Consider the following 19,278-nt stretch of genomic DNA (forward strand, 5'->3'; position numbering starts at 1 on the left):
GAGGTCATCCAGGGGTCACTTGAGGTCAAATTAGTAAAAACTGTTGTATGGGCATGAAACTTTGAGGGTACTGTCGACCAAAGTATTCTGTGTCGACATTTAGAGCCAAATTTTGGAAGGTCATTTCAAGGTCATCCAGGGGTCAGCTGAGGTCAAATTAGTAAAAACTGTAGTATGAGCATCAAACTTGGTGGGTACAGTCAATTAGAGCCACATTTTGGATGGTCATTTCAGGGTCACCAGGGGTCATCTGAGGTCACATTAGTAAAAACTGTCGGATGGACATGAAACTTGGTGGGTACAGTTACCATCAGCCAGGTAATTGCGTCCAGCCGAGAACCGCCAAATATGGGTAACCGCCTAGTTTGTAATATTAGTGTATCCATTGTGAATATATTTGCAAGATTTGGACACTCATCAGTCCTAAAATAGAGAGAAAAAAATAGGGGTCCCTTGTTGTTTTATTGGGTCCCCGGCCGTTTTCGAGATTACCTCAGGTCAATCTTGAAAAGTACTGGAACAATATGCGTGCATTGTATTTGTTTTATCTGATTTGAAGTCAGAAATAAAGGCTGTGCAATAATTCTCTTCCCCCATTAACCCCTCCACCGTGCATTAGATGCATCAAACTCAACATCTCAGTATGCGTGCATTACTTTGTATGATTTCATTCCCAACAGGTAGGTAATACATGTTTATTAACCTATGAATAATAAATGCTCATATCACAGGTTGAACCCAGATGAGTCTTTTGACAATTTGTTTTTTTATATTTTCCACAGGTCGATCTACTTAGCTGAAAGAGTGATACCTTGGTATATACCTCAAGGATGGCAACAATGTTAAGACCTTTTATATGTCCAGATTGCAGGGCCATGTTCTACTCTTTTGACAACTATTCACAACATATACGTAGACACAAGATAAGATGTAAAACACACCTTAACCATTGTCAAGGCATGGGTGCCCAGAGTGATAAAGTTTTCCATAGATATGGGATGAATGAACTTGTCGCATAGACGCCATGAAAGGAAACCACATCAGTGTGAATATTGTCAGAAATGTTTTTCATCAAGTAGCAATCTGCCAAGAGCACATCCGAACTCACACCAAAGAGAAACCCTACCAGTGTCAGTACTGTCGGAAATGTTTTACACAAGCGGGCACTCTCAAAGAGCACATCAGAATTCACACCATGGAGAAACCTTTTCAGTGTCAGTACTGTCAGAAATGTTTTGCTCGGAGACAGGGCCTCACAATCCACATCAGGCCTCACAATCCACATCAGGATTCACACCAAAGAGAAACCCTATCAGTGCGAGTATTGTGGAGAATGTTTTGCATACATTTATGTTCTCAAAATACATGTTGGCAAATGTAATGGAACCCTGTCCTTTAATAAACGCCATCATCAGTGTCAGTACTGTCAGAAATACTTTTCAGAAAGCTCCGATTTGAAAGTGCACATCAAAAGTCACACAGGAAAGAAACGTTATCAGTGTGACATTTGTTTTAAATGCTTTGCAACAAATAATCACCTCAAAAGGCACACTACAACTCATACCAAAGAGAAACGCTACCAGTGTGTGCAATGCCATAAATGCTTTGCACAAAATGCCCATCTCAAAGAACACATCAGAACTCACACTAATGAGAAACCCTATCAGTGTGAATATTGTCAGAAATGTTTTAGTACAAAGTCTTATCTCAAAGCGCACATCCGCAGAACTCATAACAACGAGAAACCCTATCAATGTGAATATTGTCAGAAATGTTTTACACGAAATGATAATCTTAAACAACACATCAGAACTCACACCAATGAAAAACTCTTCCAATGTGCGTTTTGCCAGAAATGCTTTGGAAGCAATTCTCATCTCAAAGAACATGTCAGAACTCACACCAAAGAGAAACCTTATCAGTGCGAAGATTGTGGGAAATGCTTTGCAACGAGAACTTATCTCAAACGACACATCAGAACTCATACCAAAGATAAATCCGTGCAATGTGAGTATTGTGGGCAATGTTTCATTAAGAAATATAATTTGACAAGACACTTCAGAACTCACACCAAAGAGAAACCCTATCAGTGTGAGTTTTGTCAGAAATGCTTTGCAGAAAAGGCACTCTCACAAGGCACATTAGAACTCACAACAAATAAAACTATCAGTGTGAGTATCGTAAGAAATGCTTTGCATGAAGTGATGGTCACAGAGAACTCGAGTACAAGACACTGCAAATAAAACCCTATGTGTGAGCATAGCCAGAAATGCTTTGACAAAGTAGTGACTTGAAGAAATGCATCAGATCTCTCACTAATTATAAAGCAGATAAAATCTAAATAATATTTAATTCAACAGGACATCTGGCCTTCCAGACATCACTATTATCATCCATAATAATTTGTATATTTTGATGAAATTGTCTTTTATTATGGAAATAAAGAAATAATGATTGATGTAAATAATAAATCTTTAATCAGTTACTCTCAAAGCTGCTATAAAATCACCCGAGTGCAACAGAATTATTACACACAGGTGTGCCAGAAATTCGGTGTCATTTTTTGACACAGAGCCTGCCTAGCTCCTCTTTCGATGTACATTGATGTGTGTAGGCGCCACCTTAAGGGGGTACTACACCCTTCAATAAATTTGTGTCTATTTAAGCATTTTTCTCAAAAACTAATAACACACTGGTAACAAAAGTTATGTATATTATAGGGGCAAGGAATCCAATTACTACACTAGAATTTCAGTAACCCAAGACAAGCAGTTCGTTATCTATGACAAGAAATAAGGTACCGTTAGAATGTACCTCATTTCCTATCATATATACTGAACCGCTGTCTTGAATCACTGAAATTTCAGTGTAGTAATTGGATTACTTTTACCAGTGTGTTACTATTTTTTGTTAAAAATAGTCACAAATTTACCACAGGGGTGTGGTACCCCTTAAACATACAAATTTGGAATGCTATAAAGTTAGCATAAACAAAAGGTTAGTTCCCAATAGATACGTAACCAAAATTATAAACTGGCCTCAAAAAGAAAATTATAATTTTTCACAAGGTTATATCTTAAATTCCTCTCCATAAAAATGAACAAAAATTGCACACATGATTACTTCAATACTCTACTCTAAACACATGTCAGTAACCAAGCAGTTGTCCAACTGACATAACAGCAAAATATACTGACATGGAACACCTTCCTGGACCAAAATTCACAGCCCAACATTTCTTTTGTTGGGTTCCAATTATTCGCCTGTGAATGTGGTCCCGAAGCTGTTCCGTGTCAGTGCATTTTACTGTTGTGTCAGTTGGACAACTGCTTGGTTACTGACATGTGTTTAGAGTAGAGTATTGAAGTTATCCTGTACGTGTGTAATTTTTGTTCATGTACAGGCGAATAATTGGAACCCAGCCAAAGGAATCTGTTGGGTTGTGAATTTTGGTCCAGGTAGGTGCTCCTTGTCAGTGCATTTTGCTGTTGGGTCAGTTGGACAACTGCTTGGTTACTGACATGTGTTTAGGATAGAGTATTGAAGTAATCCTGTCCGGGAATCCTGTGTGCAATTTTTGTTCATTTTTATGGAGAGGATTTTAAGATATGACCTTGTGAAAAATTATAAGTTTCACTATGGGCTATTACGGTTGAAATACATGTACACAAAATAATCAACAATTTGAAGTGTATTACTAGAATTGAAGAATCAGTTTATTTCTGGTATAAATTAAACATGGAATCAAATTGTAATATAAAGTAAGGCCAAAAAAATCGCACGATTTGACAAAAAAGAAATGCAGAGATTTTTTATTCAATTACACATACAAAAAAGTAATGGCCTATGAAAAGACCCCCCCTAAATATAATAATATTAATATTATTTTAGTCCTGAATACAAAATATAATAAACAAGCATAAAAGAATCCGATACGAAAATTTGTTACTCTGAAACGTTACAATCGTAACTTTCAGTCAAAAAATCCACAAGAAATGACTCTTGATACAACTTGGGCCTATATTTAAAAAACAGAAATGGCTGCCTGCATCTGGAACTCTTCATATCTGAAACTCTTCATATCTGAAAGTTTGAAGGTCTTATTTCATACATCAGAATTATCTGCAAGATTGCAAGATGGCTTTAGGTGACCGTGGCCCTATTGGCTAATGCACAAATTTAGATTTCTTTCTATTTAAATAATATGTTAAAGCTTATGCCCTGTAGATTACATTCGGTTCTTGAGATATGGCCTGTCAAAATGGCGCGAAACCAAAACAAAAAATTGGCAACAACTCAGTTTCTTTTTATTTTCTATATTTTTGACAAGTCCAGTTGTCAGATGATTTTCTAATTACATACATGAATTATGCAAAGTAAAGATTTCAGATACAATTAAAAGAGCTATGGTACTGAGGCATGGTACATGGGTAGAACACACACTATACTACAAAATTACGGTTGCGTTTTGGCAAATTTCAATTTGCATAATTAATTAGGGCCACTTATTAACTTTGAAAAGGCATCCATGGGTTTTATACGGTATCTTATTTTGTAGCCGATCTGAACATTTTACGTTGTATAATTCTTGCATATAGGGCCTATAATTAGAAAATAAGGCCTACCTGACAACATTGCATAACAAAAATAAAAGAAAGTTGTTGCCAACTTCTTGGTTTCGCGTCATTTTGACAGGCCATATTTTGGTAACCGAATATCCAATTAAAATAAAATTTTCAGTCTTGAAATCAGGAGAGAATGGACTCACATATTTCAATCAGACAAAAATCTATATCCAATAGCGTTACCTTAAAGCTAGCATTATAAGTGTCTCCTTAACTAATAACAAAAGGTGCCCACTGGTATCTTGGAGGTATTGTCTTTTTTTAAAGACATTTCTTGTTTGGTTCTGATGTCTATTTCTCGACTTGCGTTAAATTTTATTCACTCGGTAATTTTTTCTGAGACACCCTGTATATGACAGGCTGCAATTAGTCAGAAACAGCGGGAGACCAGCACGGGGAGACCAGCATACACCGGGGCATACACGTAGACGGTGGTTCTTTTGTAAACCGTTTTGAACATTAGATAACCGTGACTGTGAACCAATCTAATCTTGATTTTACTCATATGTTCTTATGGTGCTAAAATAACCAAGGCCTTCCTGTTAGGCCTAGTGCAGACTGCAGAGTGTAAGTATGAACCATTCTTTGATGAGCAGAGTAGTGTCTAGTGAGTCCCCGGCTTTTATTAATTTTTTTAGCTCCAAAGTCTCTATGCCCAATTTTAGTTCACAGACTGGGGGTCTGATGTTGATTCATCTTGTTCGAAAATTTCTAACTTTCGTATGAACAACCGATAGCTTGTGATACGAAAGTTAGAATGTGGAAGTATACGTGCTCATGTAACGTACCTTGTTTGGCACATGTACACGGTTGCCATCCAGGGCCCAATATCATGCATATGAATAAAAACTTCTTCCTCAAGTTAATTATTGTCTCAAAAATATGAGGATATTGTTATTGAAATATTAGTGACACATGTGCTATATTCCTTCATCAATTCACCTTGACGATACTCACGAAAAACATCATTTTGTGTCAATTTTTCTCGAGTGATCGCCAGACATCACACAGTCCCCATTGTAAATAGGTGATCGACACATGTAGTGCTGGGCTCACATGTTGAAGAACCGGAAGGGTATCACCATCAGTTTGCAATGACAAGTCAACCTTTGCAAATCGGGAGATGGATTGATTTGCCCAGCACTGGATTTTCTCAAATCTTTAATCACCGACGCAGTTGGCAGTTGTCAAAACAACTATGATCAAGCAAGGTTGCCGAATTAAACGGACTCATTATATGGTCGGAATTTATACTTCAGCGCCTGTGTTTCCGGTTAAAAGTAAGCATACACTTCAGCTAAGATACATAAATGTTAGCAAATTGGACAATCTAAAAAATTGTTTTCATGCGTTTTAAAACTGAAGACGCTACGCCGACTGGCCGTGGTATACCAGCAATCTCTATCTTCTATCCACACATTAACCATCGTGTCGTCGTGGATAGATAGATAGATTTCTCGATCAAGATTCATCAAGCCCCTATTTTGCCAAAAAACCAGGTCTTAGTTCACAAAGTTCCGGTGCTCCGCACCGAACACCCGAGCTACCAAAATTTAAGTTGAGTGTTCCCGCCATTCACGTAGGCCTACAGGTAAAGGTTAGCTTACAATTGAACATGTTAGGATGTCATAAGCCAAGTTTGATTGTTTAGTAGTTAGTTAATTACTATACTTGCACCTCGCAGATTTATTTTGAATAAGTGGATTAAAAGTCCTATTGTTGAAGAGGACTAGAGGTATACCCGTATGGCCGTATGCATAACAGCACACATATAATCGGCATATAATTATAGAGTATTATAACTTTGTTGGAAAAATAGTTTTGTAACATTTTGAAGATGTTTACTGTGGCGATCCAAAACCATGCTACAGTTATTTATAGATGAATATGTTAGCATGATTACTTGGCAATGCTTGGGCACTGTGGATTCTGGATTTGTAACAAAGATCCACATTTTCGCCGATTTTGTTATCGATCTGACCAAGTCTTTGACCTCCGATTTCGACCGAAGGTAGCTTACGACACTCCCCATATTTTTCTGCATCCCCCGTGCGAATTTGGCGAGGCTCAGATCAAAACTGACGGAGCCTTTTACCCTTCAAAACTCACTGTGGAAGACATTGCCTTAATATAGATTTTACCAAGTTCAAGTACATGAATCAGAATGCATCAGAGCTATTTATAGAACACAGGCAGCAAGTGCAATTGTTTATACCATGGTCACTGACTTTTGAAAATGCACATTTTCGCAGATTTTGAGCCCAATCCTTTACCGATCGCAACCAAATGTGATCCCCGCATTCGACCGAAAGTAGCTTAGGACACTCCCCATATTTTCCTTGATCTTCCGTATGAATTACAGCCCAATCGGACCAAGTTTAAAATTTGACCTTCGACCTCCGATTTCGACCGAAGGTAGCTTAGGACACTCCCCGTATTTTCCTTGATCTCCTGTAAGAATTACAGCCCAATCGGACCAAGTTTAAAATTTGACCTTTGACCTTCGACCTCCGATTTCGACCGAAGGTAGCTTAGGTCACTCCCCGTATTTTCCTTGATCTCCCGTATGAATTACAGCCCAATCGGACCAAGTTTAAAATTTGACCTTCGACCTCCGATTTCGACCGAAGGTAGCTTAGGACACTCCCCGTATTTTCCTTGATCTCCCGTATGAATTACAGCCCAATCGGACCAAGTTTAAAATTTGACCTTTGACCTTCGACCTCCGATTTCGACCGAAGGTAGCTTACGACACTCCCCGTATTTTTCTGCATCCCCCGTGCGAATTTGGCGAGGCTCGGATCAAAACTGACGGAGCCTTTAACACACATACATACACGCAAACACGCATACAACATAAGGCAAATTATAGTAAGATAATAAGCTTAGATCTACAAATTCTAAATAGCTCTAGTCTTTGTTAGACTTGCTCCAAGTCCTCAGGCTTTCTAATTCTATAAACTGATGCAATTTTCTATCAATTGTTCATTTATATCCATTGGACTTACAAAACCATGGCCACACAACATACAACATCATCCAGCCATGCCTCTTCAAGAGGACTTCTATTAGCCTACATTGGCTATCCAGGCTTGTGCATTTTTATTGTATGAGCTTGGAACGGTCCATGGATTTCCCAGGCACCTGCCCGGGGGGGGGGGGCTTGGGTCTTAAAAAAAAAAGAGGAAGAAAGAGAGCGAGAAGGAAAAAAGAGGGAGTGAGAGTGGAATAGCCAGTGGGGGAAGGGGGGGAGGTAGTACCTCCTAATATCAAAAGGGGAGAAAAAACACCTGAAAGTGGATCCATACGCCTATTTCACAAATTTTGAATGAAATTTGAACACATTTTATACTTTAGCCACTTTTTCGGTCAAATTCTCTGTCAAAAATCCTATAAATACTAAGATGCATATAAATTAAAGGTATGCTCCAAAATAACCAATAATAATGTAAAAATGTTGCACCAAATGCCTTCATTGAGGCTGACGCGCGGATATTAAACCTTTCAACATATTGCGTTCAGACTTCAGCCCCTGTTTCCCTTGTATTTCCCGGTTCTCGGCTATCATGGTTATTGGCTTTTGCAGATCTCAAATTCAGGGTGTGTCCTTTGGCTAGGGTCACTGTCCCCACAGCTGAGCTCGATTGCAGCTTTTAGCATTTTGACCAGACTTTCGCCATTAATTTGAAATTTGGCCTGACCTTTGACCATGACTAATGCAAACCTGAGCTTCCTTGTTTGAGTTATACCCACCCACGAAGTTTGAGTAATTTGCAATTTTTACGTTTTTTTGACCTATGACCTTTTAACCGTAGGTCTGACAAAAAGGCCACTGTGGAAACTTTTGTTTGTTAGTCCAAAGGTCCACCCACCCACCAAGTTTGAGCGCCATGGGGGCAAGTTGAAATTTTTACCTTTTTTGACCTGTGACCTCACAACCGTAGGTTTGACAAAAAGGTAACCATGGAAACTTTTGTTTGTTAGTCCACCGACCCACCAAGTTTGAGCTACATAGGACAATTTGAAATGTTACCTTAAGTATAATAAACCCATAAATTAATAACAAATTTCCAGCCACATTTTTCATTAACTTGTGGAATAGGCCTGCATCTCTTTTGTTGTTTTCCTCAAGTTAATGAAGAATGCGGCTGGAAATTTGATTAATTATGAGTTTATTACTCAGAAAATCAAAATTGCAAATGAGAAACATGTAAAAATGACTTAGGCAATTAGCGTAGCAGGTTGACGATATGACCTCTTAACCGTAGGTCTGACGAAAAGGTCGCCATGGAAATTTTTGTTTGATAGTCCAAGGTTCACCCACCCACCCACCACGTTTGAGCTCCATAAGGGGCATTTTGAAATTAAAACCTTCTTTGACCTATGACCTCTTAACCGTAGGTCTGACAAAAAGGTCACCATGGTAACTTTTGTTTGTTAGTTCAAGGTCAACACACCTGCCAAGTTCGAGCTCCATAAGAGCAATTTGAAATTTTTGCCTTTTTTGACCTATGTTCTCTTAACCATACATTTGTAGGTCTGACGAAAAGGTCACAGTGGAAACTTTTCAACAATTTTTAGTCATTTGACCTAAGATGACCCATGGATGACCTTAGATGACCCCTAAATGACCTTCCAAAAATCTTAGAATGTTGATTGTACCCATGAAGTTTCATGCCCATTCGACAGATGACCATGTGTGACCCTGGATGGCCCCAAAATGGCCTTCCAAATATTTGGCTCTAATGTTGACTGTACTCACCGAGTTTCATGCCCATATGACAGTTTCTAGTAATTTGACCGGAGATGACCCCAAAATGACCGTCCAAGTATTTTGCCCTCAGAATTAATTTGCCCTGGATGACCTCGGGTGACCTTGACTCACTAACCAATACAAACTGCCTGGGGTCAAGATGCACCCACCTACCAAGTTTGAGCAATGTGGGACCCCTAGTCTCGAGAAAAGAGCCGGACAGACAATCAGATGGACAGACAGACAGATTCCAGTGAATTATAGTAAGGATATGTACTCATGATTCAATCACAGATTAACTCAGATGAGTCTTTGACAATTTGTTTCATATTTTCACAGGTCGATCAACCTAGCTGAAAGAGTGATACCCTGGTATATAACTAAAGGATGGCAACAAAGGGGGCAACAATGTTAAGACCTTTTATATGTTCAGTTTGCCGGGTCATGTTCTCCTCTTTTGACAACTTTTCACAACATAGACATAAGAAAAGATGTAAAACACACCTTAACCATTGTCAAGGCATGGGTGCCCAGAGTGATAAAGTTTTCCATAGATATGGGATGAAAGAACATGTCACATATAGACGCTATGGAAGGAAACTACATCAATGTGAATATTGTCAGAAATGCTTTTCATCCAGTAGCAATCTGAAAGTGCACATCCGAACTCACACCAAAGAGTGGAGTATGTTTTGCACGCATGCATGGTCTGAAAATACATGTTTGCAAATGTAATAGAACTCAATCCCTTAAACAACGCCATCAGTGTCAGTACTGTCAGAAATATTTTTCAGAAAGCTCCAATTTGAAAGTGCATATCAGATCTCACACCGGAGAGAAACCTTATCAGTGTGACATTTGTCTTAAATGCTTTGCACGAAATGGTGGCCTCAAAAGGCACACTACAACTCATACCAAAGAGAAACCCTACCAGTGTGTGCAATGTCATAAATGTTTTGGACAAAATGCCCATCTCAAAGATCACATCAGAACTCACACTAATGAGAAACCCTATGAGTGTGAATATTGTCAGAAATGTTTTGGTACAAAGTCCCATCTCAAAGTGCACATCAGAACTCATATCAACGAGAAACCCTATCAATGTGAATATTGTCAGAAATGTTTTACACGAAGCAGGAATCTGAAACAACACATCCGAACTCAACACATCCAAACTCACACTGATGAAACACTCTACCAATGTGAGTTTTGCCAGAAATGCTTTGGGAGCAATTCTCATATCAAAGAACACATCAGAATTCACACCAAAGAGAAACCTTATGAATGCGAACATTGTGGGAAATGCTTTGCACGGAAAAGTTCTCTGAAAGAGCACATCAGAACTCATACCAATGAGACACCCTTTCAGTGTGAACATTGCCAGAAATATTTTACACGAAGTGGGAATCTCAAACAACACATCAGAACTCACACTAATGAAAAACTCTACCAATGTGAGTTTTGCCAGAAATGCTTTGGAAACAATTCTTATCTCAAAGAACACATCAGAACTCATACCAAAGATAAATCTGTGCAATGTGAGTATTGTGGGAAATGCTTCATTAAGAAAAGTAATCTGAAAAGACATATCAGAACTCATACCAAAGAGAAACCCTATCAGTGTGAGTTTTGTCAGAAATGCTTTGCAGAAAAGCGCAGTCTCACAAGGCACACTAGTACCCACACCAAATGAGACTATCAGTGCGAGTCTCATAAGAACTAAATGCTCTGCATCCCCGGTCTGCATCAAGTGATGGTGTCGGAGTACATGATATACCTGCCTGGAACATGAGATACACTGACCTGCCTGGAGTGCAGGGTTTTAAAGTTTTTTTTGAAGGGGTTAAAAAAACACCATATCTAAACTTTTAACCCTTTCATGATGTTTAACATAATATGTTAAGAGGAGTAAAGGGGGTAGCTGGATCGAGGAAACCCCGCTGGAGAGTTAACATACCAAATTCCTGTGTACTAATTGACGATTGCCTATCACATTAATTGTGTGTCCAAAACAATTGCTAGAAATATTGGTGTGATGAATAAACTTTTAAACACTTGATCCCATCAACCCGTATATTGTTCCCGGGATATAGTCACTCTTTACTGTACCTTATTTTGAATACTTGTAAATCTTATAACTGGACAAACTTGTCAAGCTTCAGAAGTGGGCAATAACGACAATTTCTAATAGTCACTGTACGAAAGGCATACTGTACAAATTTTTTGCCAAATACAATGTTCTAACCGTAACTGATACACTTTTGAATTAATTGGGTATTTTCATGTATAGACAGTGTATAGATACTCTAATAATATTTTTAAATCTTTTCCATGTTAAAAAATGAACCAGAATTACACACAGGATTACTCTACTCTACACACATGTCAGGAACCAAGCAGTTGTCCGACTGATGCAACAGCAAAATGCACTGACACGGAACAGCTTCCTGGACCACGTTCACAGGCGAATAATTGGCACCCAGCAAGAGAAATCTATGAGAATGCGTACAAGATCCTTACACAGGTGATTGTTTCAAAAGAGTAATTGGAATAGTGTCGAATGGGGCTGCTTCTGCTTTTCGCACATTTTCTTCAAGAAACAGGTCTTGTTCCACACTATTCCACATTACGCACAGATTTCTTGTGTTAGGTGCCAATTATTGGGCTGTGAATTTGGTCCAGGAAGCTGTTCGATGTCAGTGTATTTTGCTGTTGTGTCAGTTGGACAACTGTTTGCTTACTGACCAGTGTTTAGAGCAGAGTATTGAAGTAATCATGTGTGCAATTTTGATTCATATTCATGGACAGCAGAATTTTAAGATATGACCTTGTGAAAAATTATAAGTCTCTTTTTGAGCCCAGTTTTAACGTTCAGAAATTAGGGGTGGTGCAATAATTATGTGTACCCCTGGGGGTGAATTCTCAAAATGGTCTGCCAAAAATGCTTGCCCCCCCCCCCTTTGGCCATGCCAAAAAATCTTTGCCCCCCCCCCTTTGACGTGCCCAAAAACCTTTGCCCCCCCTTTGATGTGCCAAAAAATTTTGCCCCCCCTTACACATACAAGATTTTGGGGAACCCGAATTTAAAACCTTAAATTGTCTTATCATATAATGCGAGCGCAGTGAGCAGGAAATTTTGCATATTTGAATGTGTTCCTAACGTTTTCCTATGCCTTTTTAGGGCGTAATGTAGAAACGGTACCCAAAATATCTGTGCCAAAATTGCTTGCCCCCCTTTCGACCTGCCAAAATCGCTTGACCCCCTTTGACCTGCCAAAAATGCTTGCCCCCCTTCTAGCCTGCCAAAAATCTTTGCCCCCCTATAATTCACCCCCCCTGGGTACACATAATTATTGCACCACCCCTTAGGTGCCGGTTCGCTATCTCTAAGGTTCGCTATCTCTAATTTTAAATAAGGTTCACTAGCTCTAATTCAAAATAAGGCCCGTTATCTCTAATTCCCTATAAGGTTCGCCATGATCAATGATCTCTAATTTTAAAATTAGAGATAGCGGGCCTCGTTTAAAATTAGAGATAGTGTTAAAATTAGTGATAGCGAGCCTTATAGGGATGGCGAACCTTCAATAAATTAGTGATAGCAGGCCTTATTTAAAATTGGTGATAGCAGGCCTTATTTAAAATTTAGCGATAGCGAAGCTTATTTAAAATGAGTGATATGCAAACATTAGAACTAGCGAACCTTATTCCGAATTAGTGATATTGAACCTTTAGTAGCAGACATTTTTTGTCTCGCCTGATAATGCAGGAAACTATATGTAATCACTTTTCCATATGTAGGGAGGTGTGTGTGACAATTTGGTTAAAGTTTTGATTAAATGCTCTCATGATGAACAGTTCAGATCCTATTGCAAGGAAATTTGGGCCATAGGTGAAGTATGAAGGTCTTTACGTTATGAAGTTGTGTCACATAATTTCAAGGTCACCATAGGTCATTTGAGGTCAAATGTTTTCTTGAAATTTGGATTAAGTTGCTCTCAGGCTATGTATTTTGCCATGCTTTGACGTATCAAGCCGCAATTTTGGACAGTGATAGGGGCAAGTGTGTCAAGCTGCTCAGTGATGGAGGAAAGTGTGGGAGGCAGGATGGGCAGTACGGGGAGGAGGGGAGTAAGGCAGAAGATAACAAGCAAAATACCCTGTAAAAAAAAATCTGGAGATCCGTATGGGGTACAGGGACCAGGGGTCGATTTAGAGAATAAAATTTACATGCACGACTGATTTTTTTTTCACAAAATGGGCTGTATAACACACAATTTTTTTGCACAGGCAAAATTCTACATGCACAGAGCCAAAGTTACATGCATTTGTGCATATAAAACCCCTGTAAATCAAGTCCTGACAGTGACATAACTTGATTAGATTTTAAGGTCATTTTGGGATAATCCGGGGTCACCCAGGTGCAGGTCAAATTACTAAAAACTGTTGTATGGTCATCAAACTTGGTGGGTACAGTCTACATTTAGAGCCAAATTTTTGGAAGGTCATTTTGGGGTCACCCAGGGTCATCTGAGATCAAATTACTAAAAAACTATTGTATGGGCATGAAATTTGGTGGGTACAGTCAACATTTAGAGTTAAATATTTGGAAGGTCATTTTGGGGTCATCCGAGGTCATCAAGGGGTCATCTGAGGTCAAATTACTAAAAACTGTTGTATGGACATGAAACTTGGTGGATACTGTCAACATTTAGAGCAAAATTTTTGGAAGGTCATTTTATGGTCATGCGAGGTTACCCAGGGGTCATCTGAGGTCAAATTACTGAAAACTGTTGTATGGGTATGAAACTTGGTGGGTACAGTCAACATTTAGAGCCAAATGTTCGGAAAGTCATTTTGGGGTCATCCGAGGTCATCCAGGGGTCAAATTAGTAAAAACTATTGTATGGGGATGAAACTTCAGTCAATATTTAGAGCCAATTTTTGGAAGGTCATTTCGGGGTAATTATGGGTTGTTGCAGGTTCATTTCTATATACCAAAAGTAATCGTGAAAGCAGGCGAAACTCCTGGTTCGAGAACCGCCTTGTTTAGGTATAGTGAACCCTTTTATCTATTAGAGATAGAGGAATTTTTATCTCCATTGCACGTTAGTGGTAGTGAACCTAAGAGATAGCTGTCCTTAGAGATAGAGCCCTAGAGGGAAGTTACAAGAAATAGGCCTTCCAATCTATATAATAATACGCTATTCTCTGTAGATCTGTTTGTCTGTGACTGCTAGTGCTAATGTGAGGCCATTGTAGGTCGTATGGGGCTCAACCTCGGTGGGTGGGTGTAGTTCTGTCATGGCAAGAAGAAGTTTATGTTCATTAAGTCATCCTGTCCCGGGGCCCCCTCCCAGGGAGGTCGTGGGGTCATCTGAGGTCAAATTTGGTGAAACATTTAGAGCCAAATTTTTGAAAGGTTATTTCGGGGTCATTCAGGGTTACCCAGGGGTCATCTGAGGTCAAATTACTAAAGATTGTCATATGGGCATGAAACTTTGGTAGGTACAGTCAACATTTAGAGCCAAATTTTGGAAGGTCATTTCGGGGTCACCCAGGGGTCATCTAAGGTCAAATTACTGAAAATTGTTGTATGGGCAAAAAACTTGGTTGGTACAGTCAACATTTAGAGTCAAATTATTAGAAGGTCATTTTGGGGTCATCCGAGGTCATCCAGGGGTCACTTGAGATCAAATTAGTAAAAACTTGTATGGGCATGAAACTTGGAGGGTACTGTCGACATTTAGAGCCAAATTTTGGAAGGTCATTTCAGGGTCATCCAAGGTCATCCAGAGGTCAGCTGAGGTCAAATTAGTAAAAATGTATCAAACTTGGTGGGTACAGTCAATTAGAGCCACTTTTTTGGATGGTCATTTCAGGGTCATCTGAGGTCACATTAGTAAAAACTGTTGGATGGACATGAAACTTGGTGGGTACAGTTACCATCAGCCAGGTAATTGCGCCCAGCCGAGAACCGCCAAATGTGGGTAACCGCCTAGTTTGTAATATTAGTGTATCCATTGTGAATATATTTGCAAGATTTGAACACTCATCAGTCCTAAAATAGAGAGAAAAAATAGGGGTCCCTTGTTGTTTTTTGGGTGCCAGGCCGTTTTCGAGATTACCTCAGGTCAATCTCGAAAAGTACTGGAACAATATACGTGCATTTTATTTGTTTTATCTGATTTGAAGTCAGAAATAAAAGGCTGTGTAATAATTCTCTTCCCCCATTACCCCCTCCACCGTGCATTAGATGCATCAAACTCAACATCTCAGTATGTGTGCATTACTTTGTACGATTTCACTCCCAACAGGTAGGTGATACATGTTTATTAACCTATGAATAATAAATGCTCATAGCACAGGTTGAACCCAGATGAGTCTTCTGACAATTTGTTTTTTTAAAATATTTTCCACAGGTCAATCTACTTAGCTGAAAGAGTGATACCTTGGTATATAACTAAAGGATGGCAACAAAGGGGGCAACAATGTTAAGACCTTTTATGTGTCCAGTTTGCAGGGCCATGTTCTACTCTTTTGACAACTTTTCACAACATATACGTAGACACAAGATAAGATGTAAAACACACCTTAACCATTGTCAAGGCATGGGTGCCCTGAGTGATCAAGTTTTCCATAGATATGGGATGAAAGAACATGTAATCACACAAAGATCCCATGGAAGGAAACCACATCAGTGTGAATATTGTCAGAAATGCTTTTCATCAAGTAGCAATCTGAAAGAGCACATCCAAACTCACACCATGGAGAAACCTTTTCAGTGTCAGTACTGTCAGAAATGTTTTGCTCGGAGACGGGGCCTCGCAAGCCATATCAGAACTCACTCTAAAGAGACTCCATATCAGTGTGAATATTGTCAGAAATATTTGTTAACAAGTAGCAGTCTAAAACTACACATCAGAACTCACACCAAAGAGAAACCCTACCAGTGTCCGTACTGTCAGAAATGTTTTACACAAGCGGGTACTCTCAAAGAGCACATCAGAATTCACACCATGGAGAAACCTTTTCAGTGTCAGTACTGTCAGAAATGTTTTGCTCGGAGACAGGGCCTCACAATCCATATCAGAACTCACTCTAAAGAGACTCCATATCAGTGTCAATATTGTCAGAAATATTTGTTAACAAGTAGCAGTCTAAAACTACACATCAGAACTCACACCAAAGAGAAACCCTACCAGTGTCAGTACTGTCAGAAATGTTTTGCACAGGCGGGCATTCTCAAAGAGCACATCAGAATTCACACCAAAGAGAAACCCTATCAGTGCGAGTATTGTCAGAAATGTTTTAGACAAGCTGGCACTCTAAAAGCGCACATCAGGACTCACACCAACGAAAAACCCTATCAGTGCGAGAATTGTGGAGAATGTTTTGCATACATTTATCTTCTCAAAATACATGTTGGCAAATGTAATGGAACCCTGTCCTTTAATAAACGCCATCATCAGTGTCAGTTCTGTCAGAAATACTTTTCAGAAAGCTCCGATTTGAAAGTGCACATCAAAGGTCACACAGGAAAGAAACGCGTTATCAGTGTAACATTTGTTTTAAATGCTTTGCAACAAATAATCACCTCAAAAGGCACACTACAACTCATACCAAAGAGAAACCCTACCAGTGTGTGCAATGCCATAAATGCTTTGCACAAAATGCCCATCTCAAAGAACACATCAGAACTCACACTAATGAGAAACCCTATCAGTGTGAATATTGTCAGAAATGTTTTGGTACAAAGTCTCATCTCAAAGCGCACATCAGAACTCATAACAACGAGAAACCCTATCAATGTGAATATTGTCAGAAATGTTTTACACGAAATAATAATCTTAAACAACACATCAGAACTCACACCAATGAAAAACTCTACCAATGTGAGTTTTGCCAGAAATGCTTTGGAAGCAATTCTCATCTTATAGAACACGTCAGAACTCACACCAAAGAGAAACCTTATCAGTGCGAAGATTGTGGGAAATGCTTTGCAACGAGAAGTTCTCTCAAAAAACACATCAGAACTCATACCAAAGATAAATCCGTGCAATGTGAGTATTGTGGGCAATGCTTCATTGATAAATATAATTTGACAAGACACTTCAGAACTCACACCAAAGAGAAACCCTATCAGTGTGAGTTTTGTCAGAAATGCTTTGCAGAAAAAGGCACTCTCACAAGGCACATTAGAACTCACAACAAATAAAACTATCAGTGTGAGTATCGTAAGAAATGCTTTGCATGAAGTACGTGATAGTCAAAGAGAACTCGAGTACAAGACACTGCAAATAAAACCCTATGTGTGAGCATAGCCAGAAATGCTTTGACAAAGTAGTGACTTGAAGAAATGTATAGTGTATATTGTTGTGGAAAAAAAGTTCACCTGGACTTTTGATTTTGCCACTTTGGCCATTATGGATGATTTTTGGCAAATGTTTTCTAAAAGCATGATTTCAGTGCCTCGGTTTGAAGAAATACTTAATGCTATTGACTAGTAAAGTGCCATTTCATAAGAAACCCCTTTGATACTTTCACAATTGGGTGTTAAGTTTGCCTCAAAAAGGGGTCTATAGACTACATAATTTAAAACAACAAAGACAAAGAAGATATTAGCTGACTTTTCACCCTATATATTTATATTTGCTGGAGATCAGTGGCATAGATTTCTTTTTGGCATTAGGGGCAGATGGGGATGGAAATTGTGGCTATCTTTTAGAATACCCTACCATTTTTTACATTCACAGTGTATGTGTATGGATCGTTCATAAAAGCCCCCATTGAAAATCTACAGTGGTAGGCTATTCTAAAAGAAATCCGAAATTGTTTTTGAAGTATAGTGAATCCAGTACCATTTGGCGACAGCATACGTTCATATAGACGAATCCAAGTAGCCAAGTCATGGTCAGGATTTGGTCGGACATCTTTGGGTAGCCGCTAGCACCAACCTGGTGTTTTGAGCGTCCAAATTGTGCAAATAAAAGCCGCCTAACACCTAGAGAAGATGCAAGGACGAGGAGTTAATAGAATAATAGCTAATAATATATACCATGGAGATAATTCCACAGGTAATCCCGTCGCATTCATACATAGTCCTTTTGTTCGCAAGTATATCAATGCAAAGATACCGCGTGTAGTTAATCCGATTATTATGTCATTTCAACAGCGAATAGACCATGCTGCGTGTTTTGTCGAAGGAACTGTATCGTGTTATTCTTTTGTCTGCCTGTGTTTTCGCGGAAGGTGTAAATCGGGTGATGGAATGCAGTTTAAACTTTCCGCCAAGGCAGAATCATTTCACATTTTGAGTGCATTGGAGCTGACGGCTACCCAACTAAAGGCTGCTAGTCAGGTGTAGGAATGCGTGAATTTAGATTCGTCTATAGTCCGAATAATCAGACCCAGAGCAAAATATTAATTTCTGACATGATCCTATTCTGGGTCTGAACTGTTTCTATTCGAAATCTTGATGGCAAAGTGGACAAAAGAAGCACATGGTCCTACTTCAGTTTTTTATCCCCTATTCATGTTGCGTGAATCACTCTATTCCATCCTTTTGATACTTGAGTATTTGGACAAGCGGAACAGTTTTGACAGACCCTTTGTCTACCTCTCTGTTTGTAAACAAACGAGGACCTCGCCGAATAGGAAAGTCAGCGTAATTGTACGGCACTGACGTTCATATTGGAGAAAAATTGGCACTTTTTAATAAAATGTTGGGGGTTGTAAAACTAAATTTGAGACCTTTGAGTAAATTTTTGGTGAAAAATTATTTAAATCACATTTACAATTTCATTTTACGAACCATTTTAACCTGACCTTCAGGGCTATTACGGTTGAAATACACAAAATAATCAACAATTTGAACAGTGTATTACTAGAATTGAAGAATCA

General features: G+C 39.0%; 3 protein-coding genes across 3 annotated transcripts in view; all 3 read left to right on the forward strand.

Annotated features, from left to right (window-relative positions):
- Positions 1–2,490, forward strand: part of LOC140159454 (uncharacterized) — a 31,177-nt gene extending 28,687 nt beyond the window's left edge. Inside the window, exon 3 of the mRNA XM_072182935.1 lies at positions 1,282–2,490. Within this exon, the coding sequence (XP_072039036.1) occupies positions 1,282–2,243 (962 nt within the window). The 3' untranslated portion in view covers positions 2,244–2,490. The remainder of the gene's footprint in view (positions 1–1,281) is intronic.
- Positions 2,491–4,921: 2,431 nt separating this feature from the next.
- Positions 4,922–17,706, forward strand: LOC140158772 (uncharacterized). The gene is made up of 2 exons (XM_072181984.1): positions 4,922–5,192; positions 15,798–17,706. Exon 2 carries the CDS (start codon positions 15,846–15,848, stop codon positions 17,313–17,315), a length of 1,470 nt encoding a protein of 489 aa, XP_072038085.1. The 5' UTR covers positions 4,922–5,192; positions 15,798–15,845; the 3' UTR covers positions 17,316–17,706.
- LOC140158773 (uncharacterized) lies at positions 10,065–12,310 on the forward strand. The gene has a single exon (XM_072181985.1). It carries the CDS (start codon positions 10,079–10,081, stop codon positions 11,069–11,071), a length of 993 nt encoding a protein of 330 aa, XP_072038086.1. The 5' UTR covers positions 10,065–10,078; the 3' UTR covers positions 11,072–12,310.
- Positions 17,707–19,278: the final 1,572 nt, after the last annotated feature.

Source organism: Amphiura filiformis, chromosome 8, assembly GCF_039555335.1.
Source record: "Amphiura filiformis chromosome 8, Afil_fr2py, whole genome shotgun sequence".
Classification (NCBI taxonomy): domain Eukaryota; kingdom Metazoa; phylum Echinodermata; class Ophiuroidea; order Amphilepidida; family Amphiuridae; genus Amphiura; species Amphiura filiformis.